At 37.4% G+C, this 13,352-nt stretch overlaps 1 protein-coding gene across 4 annotated transcripts; it reads left to right on the top strand.

Annotated features, from left to right (window-relative positions):
* The first annotated feature begins 1,729 nt into the window (after positions 1 to 1,729).
* Positions 1,730 to 10,378, top strand: zbedx (zinc finger BED-type containing X). 4 transcript variants are annotated; one of them, XM_079841321.1, is made up of 4 exons: positions 1,730 to 2,124; positions 3,902 to 4,162; positions 6,042 to 6,302; positions 8,219 to 10,378. In XM_079841321.1, exons 1-4 carry the CDS (start codon positions 1,957 to 1,959, stop codon positions 9,938 to 9,940), a joined length of 2,412 nt encoding a protein of 803 aa, XP_079697447.1. In that variant the 5' UTR covers positions 1,730 to 1,956; the 3' UTR covers positions 9,941 to 10,378. The 4 variants fall into 4 exon arrangements, with proteins under 4 accessions (XP_079697447.1, XP_079697449.1, XP_079697448.1 ...); XM_079841322.1 differs by lacking the exon at positions 1,730 to 2,124 and adding an exon at positions 2,420 to 2,572; XM_079841323.1 differs by lacking the exon at positions 6,042 to 6,302 and having other exon boundaries at positions 1,743 to 2,124.
* Positions 10,379 to 13,352: the final 2,974 nt, after the last annotated feature.

Here is a 13,352-nt window from a genome sequence, read left to right as displayed (position 1 = left end):
GTGGAGATTTAAAATTTTATACACAAAAAAGACACAAATAGGAGTTTGTATACAGATTTGAAGTTGAAGTAAGATTCCTTTGATTATGGTATGATAGGAGACTAACATGAAGAAGACATACAAAATGTTGTACCAAGGTGTAAACAAATACAGGGCCCAGGTGGGTCTGATGTGGTCTAATGGGGGTTTCGCATTTGCATTTCTACATTCACAGAAATGTTGATAGTAATAAAAGCTTTTTGGCTGCGCTTACAAGATGTGCTTTGCTGATTTGAATGATTTGATTTATCCGCATGGTCAAGGAATGAAAGGATGGTTTTGTATAGAAGAGACAACTACTAGTGTCATGCTTGGTACAGTAAATATCCTAACAAGGAAAGTGGAAAATGCCAACTTTGGATGTGTCATTCAGATGCATCAAAAGATTCAAATGTAGGTCAAGTTAGACCACGCTAGTCAGGAAAATTATATCTGATGATTATTTGGAGAACATATGGCTATTATAATGATTATACAACAGTATAATAAAGCAAAATTAAATCATACAATCACTACAAAATTAACAGAAAAATAAACAGAAAAATAAAAAAAAAAACCTCAAAGAACATTACAGAAAGCCCTTTCTCCCATCTGCAAGATGTTTTAATCAATGTGTTTAATTAATGTGTTTAAGCTTTGTTAGTGTTGTGGGGTCAGTGAATCAGTGGAACATTCCACTATAAAATTTATTTGCAGGAAGTATAGCAAAATACACAATCTAACTATTCCATTTCCTGGAATGTACATTGTCAATGCAGTGGATATATCCACATTTCTAATGGACAAATGAAACTAACACATGATGGTGAATTTTTTTTTAAAATTCTTAAAAACAGGCCAAAATTGCCTGTAGTTGAAGACACACTCAAATGTAGGCCTAGATTTTGTTTATTAAAGTATTGTTTTATAGCTTGCTATAATAGTTTGATATATGTGACCCTGGACCACAAAAGTCATAAGTGGCACGGGCCATAGCCAACATTGTATGGGTCAAAATTATAAATTTTTCTTTTATGCCAAAAATCATTAGGATATTAAGTACAGATCATGTTCCATGAAGATATTTTGTATATTTTCTACCATAAATATATCAAAGATTTATTATTAGTAGTAGTAATATGCGTTGCTAAGGACTTAATGTGGACAACTTTAAGGCGATTTTCTTAATATTTAGATTTTTTTTGCACCCTCAGATTCCAGATTTTCAAATAGTTGTATCTCGGCCAAATATTTTCCTACATCAACTGAACGCTTATTTATTCAGCTTTCATATTTTGTATAAATCTCAATTTAAAAAAATTGACCCTTATGACTGTTTTTTTTGGGGTCCAGGTTCACATATAGGGTTGCATTTGGTGAGTCATATATGTCATGAAGGCTGCATCATTTCAGAAAAGTAAAGGACCCATTACATTCCAAAGTAGAAAGAAATTACAGTAATTTACAACTCACAATGAATAACATTCAATTTTATAATGGTTATTTTTCTTCAATGACGTATGTGGCCGACAAATGCAGAGAGCATAGCCTTCGAAATGAGACACAACTAGGCTAAGTGCATTTTGTGTGGTTATTCATGGAGATGGACCTGAAGTTGAACATTCAACTTTGAAAGCTCCAGGATATATCTTTGCTCCTTCTAAGCTATCAGAAGGTGGCGGTAATGAACTATTTCAGTTTGTCCTCAGCCGGAAACAACAAACGGAAGAGAGAAGAAATCGGTCTGTTGTTTGGTAGTAACGGACTACACGATATTTGGATTACGTAATTAGATTACAAAAACCAAGAGTCTGCAAATAAAATAGGATATATTTAATTTTTTTTAATTACACGATTAAATAGTAAACAGCAAACGTAATTTACTGTTTTAGTTCCTTCGTTTTAAAAGAGCTGACCACGCCGGAGCCTCGTGTGAAGATGGAGCGGTCTCGAACAGCCTTTGACCACTGGATGCACAAACACTACTTCACGTTCAGGGATACAAGAGGGAGAAACATAACCGTTCAGTGCAACCTCTGCCTCCCAAAGATCAACATCTTATCCACTGCAAGGGACTCTACATCTAATCTAAAGAAGCACTTGGAGGTATATTTGCGTTTTTTCGTAATTTAACACCCAACAGATTGCTGTTTTTACTGTATATTTGAGTTTGTGGAGCGAATATGCAAAAGTAGACTGTTTTTGGTAGATTTGCGGTCGAGCACAGGTAAAAGCTTTTTTTTACACGGCTAAATGTGAATATGCAAGGATGCACCAGATAATATAATTTTGTGACTTATAAATACAGAAAGGCACTGGTTTCACTTTAAATGCTTTTCAGGCAAAGTTTCGAGCGAAACGTGGGGACAGAACCAACAAAAGTGGGAGTGGTTTTGAGTTTGTAGCAAAAATTTCTTCTATTAAAAAGTGTATAGTTAGGAGTAAGGTACTAAATGAGGTCTAGTTACCCGCTAGTAATATAACGTACAATAGATTATCCAGTCGTGGAATGAGAAACCTTCGTTTCAAATCGATTGGCGGTTTGGCGTATTAGGTGAGCAGAACTGTTCCTAACGATTCTACAACGCATTTACTTTTTGCAAACTCTTTAGTTACCGTCGACTCTATAATGTAGATACAACGTTTGTAAAAATGTAATTACTTTAAAAAAATGTTATTGATGTAATACGTGGTCTTTTGGAAATGAGGGGCAATACCGCGTGTAGCCTACGTCTCGCGGTTTGTTTATGATGCTTTACAGAAGGAAAATGCCGCTTGTGTTTCAATTATAAGTGATTCAACAACAACATCTTGCTGTATGTTTGTAAAATATAGGCTAAAACTTCGAAACATGCATATCCTCGGTAGACTTGCATTTAAAACCGCAAAAGCTCGTCTGAGAAAATGGCGGACGGCAGTTGTGAAGGTGGGATTGGTCAGTAATGTTTTTAAGGCGGGCTTGCTTGGCGTGTTCAACTTTGTTGTATGAAAAATGCTGTGTCCGAATTAGTCCCCTATTCCTTGATTAGTGTATGTTATATAATGTATTACACGAGAAAGGAGTTAATGAAAATTGGAGAGGGTTTTGTCACATACACAATAATTCGATGAGACCATACAATGTAACATTTCTGTTAAACGTTGCTTTTTAGCAGTGGTCCCCAAACTCGATCCTGGAGGGCCACTGTCCTGCAGAGTTTTGCTCCAACCCCCAATCTAACACACCTGAACCAGCTAATCAAGGTCTTTATAGGCCATAGTAAGACACTGATTAGCTGGTTCAGGTGTGTTTGATTTGGGTTGGAGCTAAACTCTGCAGGACAGTGGCCCTCCAGGACCGAGTTTGGGGACCCCTGCTTTATAGTTTAAAAAAAAGGGAAATTAAACATTCCTTTGCAGACATCTGACACAAACGTTTTTTTAATTTCTTAATACAAATGAGTATTGCACCCCTCCCTGTTATGTTTAATTGATATTAAATATACCGTAACCACCATGCATTATGGGTATGCTTTAGTTGAGCATTATGGGATTGAATGAGTGCAATGGATAATCTCCACCCTAAGTAATGCACAATATGGGATCGGGGCGATTTCAGACACAGCTAAATTTCTATATGGCATGGTTTGTGACATGTTAATTCATAACAGCATGTTGATTGATTATCACTATTCATCAAAGCACTTTATTTGTTCAAACTAGCAATGTAATGGTATGACGGTTTTTACGGTACATGGTTTTAAATATAGACGATTATTACTACATAAGTTAGGGTTTTTATTTTTAATAAAACCAAAGTAAAGACATTTTTCTATTTACTATACGTATAATTAAGAGAGAATCATAAGTGTCTAAATTGCGACTTTCTCCTCTTTCATTTAAGTGTCACTCACCTTGCCAGATGCGCAAACGGCAGCACAGCGAAATGTCGGAGCCTGAGCCTCTTTTTCTCCCACCCAAGCGACTGAAGTCTGTTGTTTGGGAGTATTTTGGGTATTTAAAAGACCCAGGAGGCACCATCCTTGTTGATGGTTATCCAGTTTGTAGAATGTGTCGGAAAAAAGTGTCGGCACGGGCGGGCAACACTTCAAACATGATGCACCATCTCCGTGACCACCACCCCAAGGAATTTGCAAAGTTGAATGTAAGTGACAATACTATAAATCGCCAACTAATAAATTATAGATCGCCTTTCATAAAATACATAAGCAAATGGAATACACTTCAAGTTTTGAAATTACTAATTTTTAGGTATGTATATAATATATATATCTATAGGTCAATATTATGTTTGTGCTTTTTGTAAGCGCTAAATGCAACATTACTGTAGGCCAAATGCCAAAAACAACAGAAAATAGTTGTGGGGTGAGGGAAACAATTGTTATATGTGGTATAATTGTGTTATATTGTACCGTGAAGATCACATACCGTTACACTTCTAGATCAGCTTGCCTGAGAGCTACTGTCCCACTTTGTCGAACATGTTAAAGGATGGTTCACCCAAAAATAAAAATTGTCGTCATTTACTTCTCCTGATGTTGTTCCTTTCGTTTGAAACACAAAATATATTTTGAAGAATGTTTTGAATAGGGATGTCCTGAGTCATTGAGGATTTGCGCATATATATATATACACACACAAACACACAGACACACACACAGACACAGACACAGACACACACACACAGACACACACAGACAATACAATTATAAAACATATATGGACCTTTTATATAAAATATATAATCTTGCATGTAACATCTTAAAGCCATATCTATATATATATATAAAAATAGCTTTAAAATAAACATTATATATATATATATATATATATAACTATATAACTATATAACTATATAACACAAGACGTTGGTTGATGTAAACATCTGTTTTAGACAATTGTAGACATTGTAACTGTGGTCAGAATAGGGATGTAATTTTACACAAATTCCCACAATCGATCATCGTTTAAATTAACGATCAATGAATCGATTAATCGTTAGCCTTAATATTGCAATATGCGTCTACTGCAGTGGGATACAGCATGACAGGGTGTGCCAATGATGCTCAAAACGCTGTGTTTCTCACCAAATGAATTAGAAGGGTTTTTAGTCTAAATAAAAGGCTAGTAGGATTGTAAAATGAGTTGATTTGATTGATCATTTAATTTAATTATTTAATAATCAAATATAACAACCATTACATGTCACCAACGCCACCTCAGATGCGTGTCAGTCAGAATGTGTAACTCCTGTTGTGGACGAGCTCTTCCGGGTGCAACGTGCTGAAACAAGACAACTAAACACAATGAGTTCACCACGATTTATTACAATAGTGTTCTCATTATAATGTTATGTAACATTCAAATTGATTAGGTTTCAACATCCCCCCCGTAAACTACGCACCTGCCTTCACAAAAATAAACGCAATATAAAAACTTAAATTTGCACAAAACAAAAGGCTGCAAATGCGCACGCAAACTTAATGTCATGAAGCTGTAACTCTAGCCATAGCGTAAAATGGTCCCAAACATAACTCCGGCGCCCTCGCTTCATTTTTCCTCTTGTCCACTTACGTATTTCGCAGTACACATGCGCATGAACATTCTTAATCGACGAAGTGGAATAGTTGCAACAAAAAGAAAAAAAGTGGAGATAAAGTTAGAAAGCATGAATCTCGAGGTGTCAGAATGCCAGTCTGTCGGCCAAGTCAGAGGAAGGACGTCTCGGATAGTCTGATGACAGATAAACATAAGCAGTAAATAAATAACTTCAGAGTGATTCGTTACAAAAGTGCACATCAAATATGCTGAACACGGAAGTTCGAACATGCGTGTGGGAAGCGCTTGAACAGACCTCGGTTTTTGTGTCACACACATTTGATTTGAGCTGCTTTTCCTTTTAATGGTGGTTGGTAAAACCGCTTGAAGGTGCATACCGCCACCTACTGCACGACACCTGCGTGACCACAATTAAGAGGGAATCATAAATGTCTAAATTGCGACTTTCTCCTCTTTCATTTAAGTGTCACTCACCTTGCCAGATGCGCAAACGGCAGCACAGCGAAATGTCGGAGCCTGAGCCTCTTTTTCTCCCACCCAAGCGACTGAAGTCCGTTGTTTGGGAGTATTTTGGGTATTTAAAAGACCCAGGAGGCACCATCCTTGTTGATGGTTATCCAGTTTGTAGAACGTGTCGGAAAAAAGTGTCGGCTCCGGGAGGCAACACTTCAAACATGATGCACCATCTCCGTGACCACCACCCCAAGGAATTTGCAAAGTTGAATGTAAGTGACAATACAATAAATCGCAAACTGATAAATTATAGATCGCTTTTCATAAAATAAGTAAGATAAGTAAATGGAATATTACTCATTTTTAGGTGTGTATATATGTATATAGAGGTAAATATTATGTTTGTGCTTTCTGTAAGTGCTAAATGCAACATTACTGTAGGCCAAATGCCAAAAACAACAGAAAATAGTTGTGGGGTGGGGGAAACAATTGTTATATGTGGTATAATTGTTATATTGTACCGTGAAGATCGCATACCGTTACACTTCTTCTAGATCAGCTTGCCTGAGAGCTACTGTCCCACTTTGTCGAACATGTTAAAGGATAGTTCATCCTGATGTTGTTCCAAACCTGTATAAGTTACTTTCGTCTGTGAAACACAAAAAATATATTTTGAAGAAATGCTGAGTCCCAATCCGATACTTGTATTTTCCAAGTGCTTGGTGCACACACTTCCAGTACATTAAACACACACACACACACACACACATACGAGACATTGGTTGATGTAAACATCTGTTTTAGACAATGGTAGACATTGTAAATAGACGTTGTGGTCAGAATAGGGATGTCATTTTGCACAAATTCCCACAATCGATCATCGTTTAAATTAACGATCAATGAATCGATTAATCGTTAGCCTTAATATTGCAATATGCGTCTACTGCAGTGGGATACAGCATGACAGGGTGTGCCAATGATGCTCAAAACGCCATGTTTCTCACCAAATGAATTAGAAGGGTTTTTAGTCCAAATAAAGGGCTAGTAGGATTGTAAAATGAGTTGATGTGATTTTAATTAAATTTTAATTTAATAATCAAATATAATGACCAATACAACATTTCACCAACACCACCTCAGATGCGTGTCAGTCAGAATGTGTAACTCCTGTTGTGGACGCGCTCTTCCTGGAGCAATGTGCTGAAACACGGCAACTAAGCGCAATGAGTTCACCACGATTTATTACAATAGTGTTCTCATTATAATGTTATGTAACATGACAGTCTCAATCATAGCTATTTGCACAAAAAAAAAGGCTGCAAATAAGCGCACAAACTTATTGTCATGAAGGTGTAACTCTAGCCATAAAGCCAACGTTAAATGGTCCCAAACATAACTCCGGTGCCCCTTCGCTTCATTTTTCTTCTTGTCTGCTTTACCTATTTTGCGGTTGAGCGGCTCTCTTGCACATGACCATTCTTAATCGACAAAGCGGACTAGTTGCAACAGAAAGCATGAAGCTCGAGGTGTCAGAATGCCAGTCTGTCGGCCATGTCAGAAGAAAGACGTCTCAGATAGTCTGATGACAGATGTAAATAAATAACTTCCAAAAGATTTGTTGCAAAAGTGCACATCAAATATGCTGAACACGGAAGTTTGAACATGCGTGTGTGATGCACTTGAACAGACCTCGGTTTTTGTGTCGCACACATTTGAGCTTTGTCTTTTCCTTTTAATGGTGGTTGGCAAAACCGCTTGAGGGTGCATACCGCCACCTACTGCACGACACCTGCGTGAACGCTGCCGTAAAAAAAAGGATCGGGCTTAGGATAGCTGATACTAATCAGTTAAAAAATCTGCTTAATTCCCAATTAGATCTTTGAAATCGGCTTGGGATATCCCTAGTTTTGACTATACAATTAAAGTCACTGGGTTTCAAAACAGAATTGGGCCCATGGACTTTTATTGAACGGACAAAAACGGTTCAAGGAGGACTCATCCCTCATAGGGCATTAACTCATTATTGTTTTCAAACCTAGAAGAAATAAATATTGCAAAAATCCTTTTTAAATGAAAAAGGCAAAACATACCTATAAGTTAATGTCTTAAAGTGTTCCATGTGTCTTGGTTTCACCAAGTTTAAGCAAAGAAAATAAATGTCTTGTTTTATTTTTTCTTTGTCCTCCAGAGAAAGCATTCTGTGGCGTGTAGGAAGAGAATAAGGGATGCACCAAGCAGTGATGGACCAAGCAATTATGGACCAAGCATTTTGGAAAATCAAACGGAAGAATCATCTGACACAAAAGATGCTAAGGCCGATCCCACCATTTATTATCAAACACAATCCAGGCTAAATGCACTGGTTTTTAATTTTATCGTGGAGGATGTGCAACCCATTTCAATTCTAGAGCAACCTGGCTTCAGAAAGTTGATTGAAGCATTAAGCAGAGGCAAAAAAGTCATGAACCGAAGCGCTTTTGTCACCAGGCTTGATGTAGCATTTGATAAAATGAAAGGGGAGCTAAAAGCAAAACTCGACAAAGTGCAGACATTGTGTACAACTGCTGACATATGGTCGGTGCAGGACAGAAGTTATTTTGGAATGACTTGTCACTGGCTTGAGGACAATCTCGAAAGGAAGTCTGCCGCTCTTGCCTGCACGAGAATCCCTATCAGCTACACTTGTGAAACCATTATTGCTAAAATTCAAGAAATTCACTCTTCCTTTAACATTGAGAGCAAAGTTCAGGCCACTGTCACTGACAATGGTAACAATTTTGTGAAGGCTTTTAAAGAGTTCTCATCTGAGGATGACCAAGAAGTGGAGGACAGTCGTTTTGAGGATTTGGGCAGTATTCTTTGTGACGGAGAAATGGGTGGAGACTTCTTTCTGAGTTATTTCTTACCACCCCACCAAAGGTGTGCAGCTCAAACATTGAATTTGATTGCCTCAAAGGATCTAGCGGATGCTGTCTCAAAGGGACCGACTGGCAAACTGCACAGTAGCGCAACTGCAAAATGTGCAGCGATATGGCACAAGTCCCATTCCTCTGTGGAAGCTGCTGAGGCAATGGAATCCATTGCAAAAATGACAATTACAGTTCCTTGCCTGAATAAGTGGAGCTCCGAATACTATGCCGTTAACAAGCTGATGTCCCTTACTGATTCACAGCTCAACGAATTGACCGAAGCCTTGGGTGTCACAGGTTTTACACCTGATGAAACTGCGTATCTCACAGAGTATACAGATGTCTTCAAACCAGTGGCTTTTGCGCTTGACCTTTTGCATGGAGAAGAAAAGTGTTTCCTTGGTATTGTGATACCAACGTTGTTGACCCTTAAAAGGAAGCTTGAGGAAAAGGCGGCAAACACCCGCCTTTTCTCCAAGGTCATTGAGAACACCGTTGAGGCAATTGACTCTCGCTTCAAGCAGGTATTTGACAGTTCTGATGCCAGATTGGCCACAGCCACCATGCCACAATTTAGATTGTGGTGGCTACCAGAAGATGAGAGGGAAGCTCTTCGGGCACAGTTGATCACTGAGGTTGTACAGGTAGACCAGGGGACTGAAGAAACCGAGACCAATGGAGGCTCTGTTCATGAGGATGAATTCTTCTCGTATGGACCTGGAAGTTCTGGCAACAAAAGTGGAAAGAGGGAAGCGGCAGAAGAGGTATGGCTGTATCTTCAGGGCACAAACAAAGATCTGAAATGCCTAAATGAATTTCCAGGTGTGAAAAAAGTGTTCATCAAGTTCAACACAACTCTGCCATCAAGTGTCCCGGTACAACATCTCTTCAGCAATGGGGCCAACGCTGTGACCCCAAAAGGACATCATCTCTCTGATGAACAATTTGAGCGTGTACTCCTTTTACGTTACAACAGCAAAATCACCACTGCTTTGGAGTAATTAGTGGAGTAACATTTGCTGATTTCATTGTAAAATATATTTTTTCTTTTTGTATAGTTAATAGGATATATGTTCTGTCCGCCCCCCACTACCCAAAATATTACAACTATTCCACACAAAAGCATGTGCCACCAAATAAAATTAATTTCTTAGTAAACGTGTAAACAAAAATAAATTTGTTACTTTTAAAGTTTGGACTAGTGGTTCTAGAACTGTTTGTAGAACATGGTAGTCATTGAATCATTTAGATGTTTTAAGATTAAAGCTTACTCTAAATTAAGATTTAAGTCATGTTCAGAGCTGTTGTAAAATGCTTAACACATAACTGTAACCACACATTCATGCGCCATGTTGATACATTGCTAAGCAACTGTAAACTATATCACTTGGTGGAGGAATTGTTTATTCTGATTCTCATTACTAATAAAAGTGTTTTTTTTTTTACATTGGCCTCTCTTATTTAATGGTTTCTGCAATTTTGTAAGAGCAAGAAGACCATTTAAGTGATTTTTACCATGATTATTACCTGTGGTAAAACCCAACTAACACAGCCATTAGTGGTGTATTGCTTTAACTTGTTCTTTTGGTATAGAAGAGATGATTTATATTATTAGATTAATTTACGTTATTGTTTTGACCTTTTATTCAAAAGAAATCGGATTGGCTACAGTTAAAAACATAAAACCCTTAGGAGGGAATATTTTTGGTCTCTGTTGAGGCCATAATTCAAATACTAGTGAATGCACTTTTGATTCATGCAAGATACTATATCATCATACAGAGGTGTCAAACTCGGCTTTTGGAAGGCCACACTACACATGTAACATAGCAGCTGCCAAAGACCTTGATTAATTGGTTCAGGGTTGAAGTTATGCTGCCTTCACGTGCTATCGGAATGATCGTAAATACGAGTTTCCTAGGTAAAAATAGCACATGAACGCCCTCACATTCTGAAACTTGAATGCAATGAGCTCGTAATCACGACTTCAGAAGTCGGAATTCACATTTCCGATAGCACGTGAAGGCAGCATTAAAGTCTGCAGGAAAGAACTGTCCTCAGGAACAGAGTTTGACATCCCTGATCTTATGCTGCGTTCCAGGCAGGTTTTTGAGCCCGTAAATTACAACTTCAAACCACGACTCACGACTTTGTAGTGTTCCAGGCAAAGTCACGCCAAACTGCCTGAACGCAAGGAATTGTGTGGTAGTTAGATGTAAACAAAGCATGGCGGACCGTGCGGGGTGTATGCTCATTTACAATCATTTCTATCGCCAAAGGTGCTTACTCCTTGCTTGTTTGAGGGAAACGGAGGAGGAAAACAGCGCAGACGGCAAGAAAAGCTGTTATACCTTTTATTTTACGTTATTTGTATATTTGTTTAATAAACACTGCATCCGTAGGGGGCTGCCATTGTTGCTTCGCGGGCTATGTGACTTCAAAACTCGTAACTGGGAGTACATCGATCTAGTACGAGTTCACAGGTGGGAAGTCACGGGTTTGACTGCCATTCCAGTCCACTTTAACGGGTAGAAGGTTGGAAAAACACGGGTTACGGTTTGCCTGGAACGCGGCATTATCGAACTTATTTTACAACGTGGAAGTAGGATATTTTCTATGAATGTGCAAGACTTCTGATTCATTATATGCTAAAGGTAAATAATTAGAAGAATAATAAAGTAAATTGGATAAATATTTGCGTTACAAACCAGTGTTTATGATTACGAGTGCAATAGAGCAGGGGTTCTCAACCCTGGTCCTCGAGGCCCACAGTCCTGCAGAATTTAGCTCCAACCCTAATCAAACACACCTGAAACCGCTAATTAAGCTCTGCAGGATTACTAGAAAGCTACAGCCAGGCAGGTGTGTTTGATCAAGGTTGGAGCTAAACTCTGTAGGACAGTGGGCCTCAAGGACCAGGGTTGAGAACCCGTGCAATAAAGTGGTGCAGGGATGGCGTCAAAACCCGGAAGACTGTTTTGCCACTGGTTCCCTTGAGATTTTCCTATGGGGTTTTTCTGTGATACATGATGACACTCCCAACATTTTGCTCTACAACCTAAATTACACACACCTGTATTGAAAACCCAAAATTTTAAGCTGTTTTTATTTATATTTTTAATAAGTAACTAGATAAGAACATTTGGGGTGTGAGTGTGTGCAGTTCATGTTGTAGAACAAAAGGAAGGTCTAACAAGGAAGCAATGCGACATTAAAATCCAGAGGCTGAGCTTCTTTCATACATCTTTTCTTATGAGTAATAAATAAAATAATTCATTGTGTCTGAAAATAACATTTACTTATTACCCAGTTTATTAATTCCCATGATTCACAAACATTTATGATTAAGAACCTATATGTGAGATTTATGTAATAGAAAATACCTGGTATATCGTTTGCAAAAACAGTACTGCGAGCAATACCAGTTATACCGGTTATAAGAAACAAACCGGTAAAGATCTCATTGCATTGCCAAGCAATGTAGTTTTTCTGAATCACTGTAAACTACGGCTTCTTGGGGCTTAAGATTTTTAAAAATGTTTTTAAAAGAAGTCTCTTGTGCTCACCAATTCGGCATTTATTTAATGAAAAATACAGTGAAAACAAAAAATATTTTTAAATATTATTACAATTTAAAATAACCATTTAAATATATTTTAAAATACAATTTACTCATGTGATGTCAAAGCTTCAGTCTTCAGTGTCTCATGATCAATCAGAAATCATTCTAATGATTTGAAACATTTACTATCAATTTTGAAAAAAGTTTTTTTGAGGAAAATTAATAATTAGATATTAATACTTTTATTCAATAAGGACACATTACATTGATTCAGTAAAGACATTTATAATGTTACAAAATATTTATATTTCAAATAAATGCTGTACTTATTAACTTTCTAATAACCAAAAAAATCCTGAAAAAAAATGTAGTCTCCACAAAAATATTAATCAGCAAAAACATTTTCAACATTGACATGAACCATTATTAATTGAGCAATAACAATGCATTATAGCTGAGGTCTAAATCAGTATATCGAATGATTTCTGAAGGATCGTGTGACACTGAAGACTGGAGTTATGATGCTGAAAATTCAGCTTTGCATCACAGGAATAAACCTTCTAAACCAGAAGACCTTCTAAAATATATTAAAATAGAAATCAGTTATTTAAAAAAAATTATATTTCACAATATTACTGTTATACTGTAATTTTAATAAAATAGATTCAGCCTTGGTGAGAACAGACTACCTTACCTAGGCTAATAAAAAAATACATTGACCTCCTGTAACCTTCCATTCTCTAATGTCATGGCGCTGCGATGCTGCCCCATTCACGGCAGACCTTTCACACCACTTAAGAGTATGATACGTTAATGTCATCATCCTTTTGTTTTATTCTGGATTTAAATTG

Source organism: Gobio gobio (genome assembly GCF_949357685.1).
Source record: "Gobio gobio genome assembly, chromosome: 17".
Lineage (NCBI taxonomy): Eukaryota > Metazoa > Chordata > Actinopteri > Cypriniformes > Gobionidae > Gobio > Gobio gobio.
The sequence above is the reverse complement of the archived record's forward strand: the minus strand, read 5'-3'. Positions and strand labels throughout refer to the sequence as shown.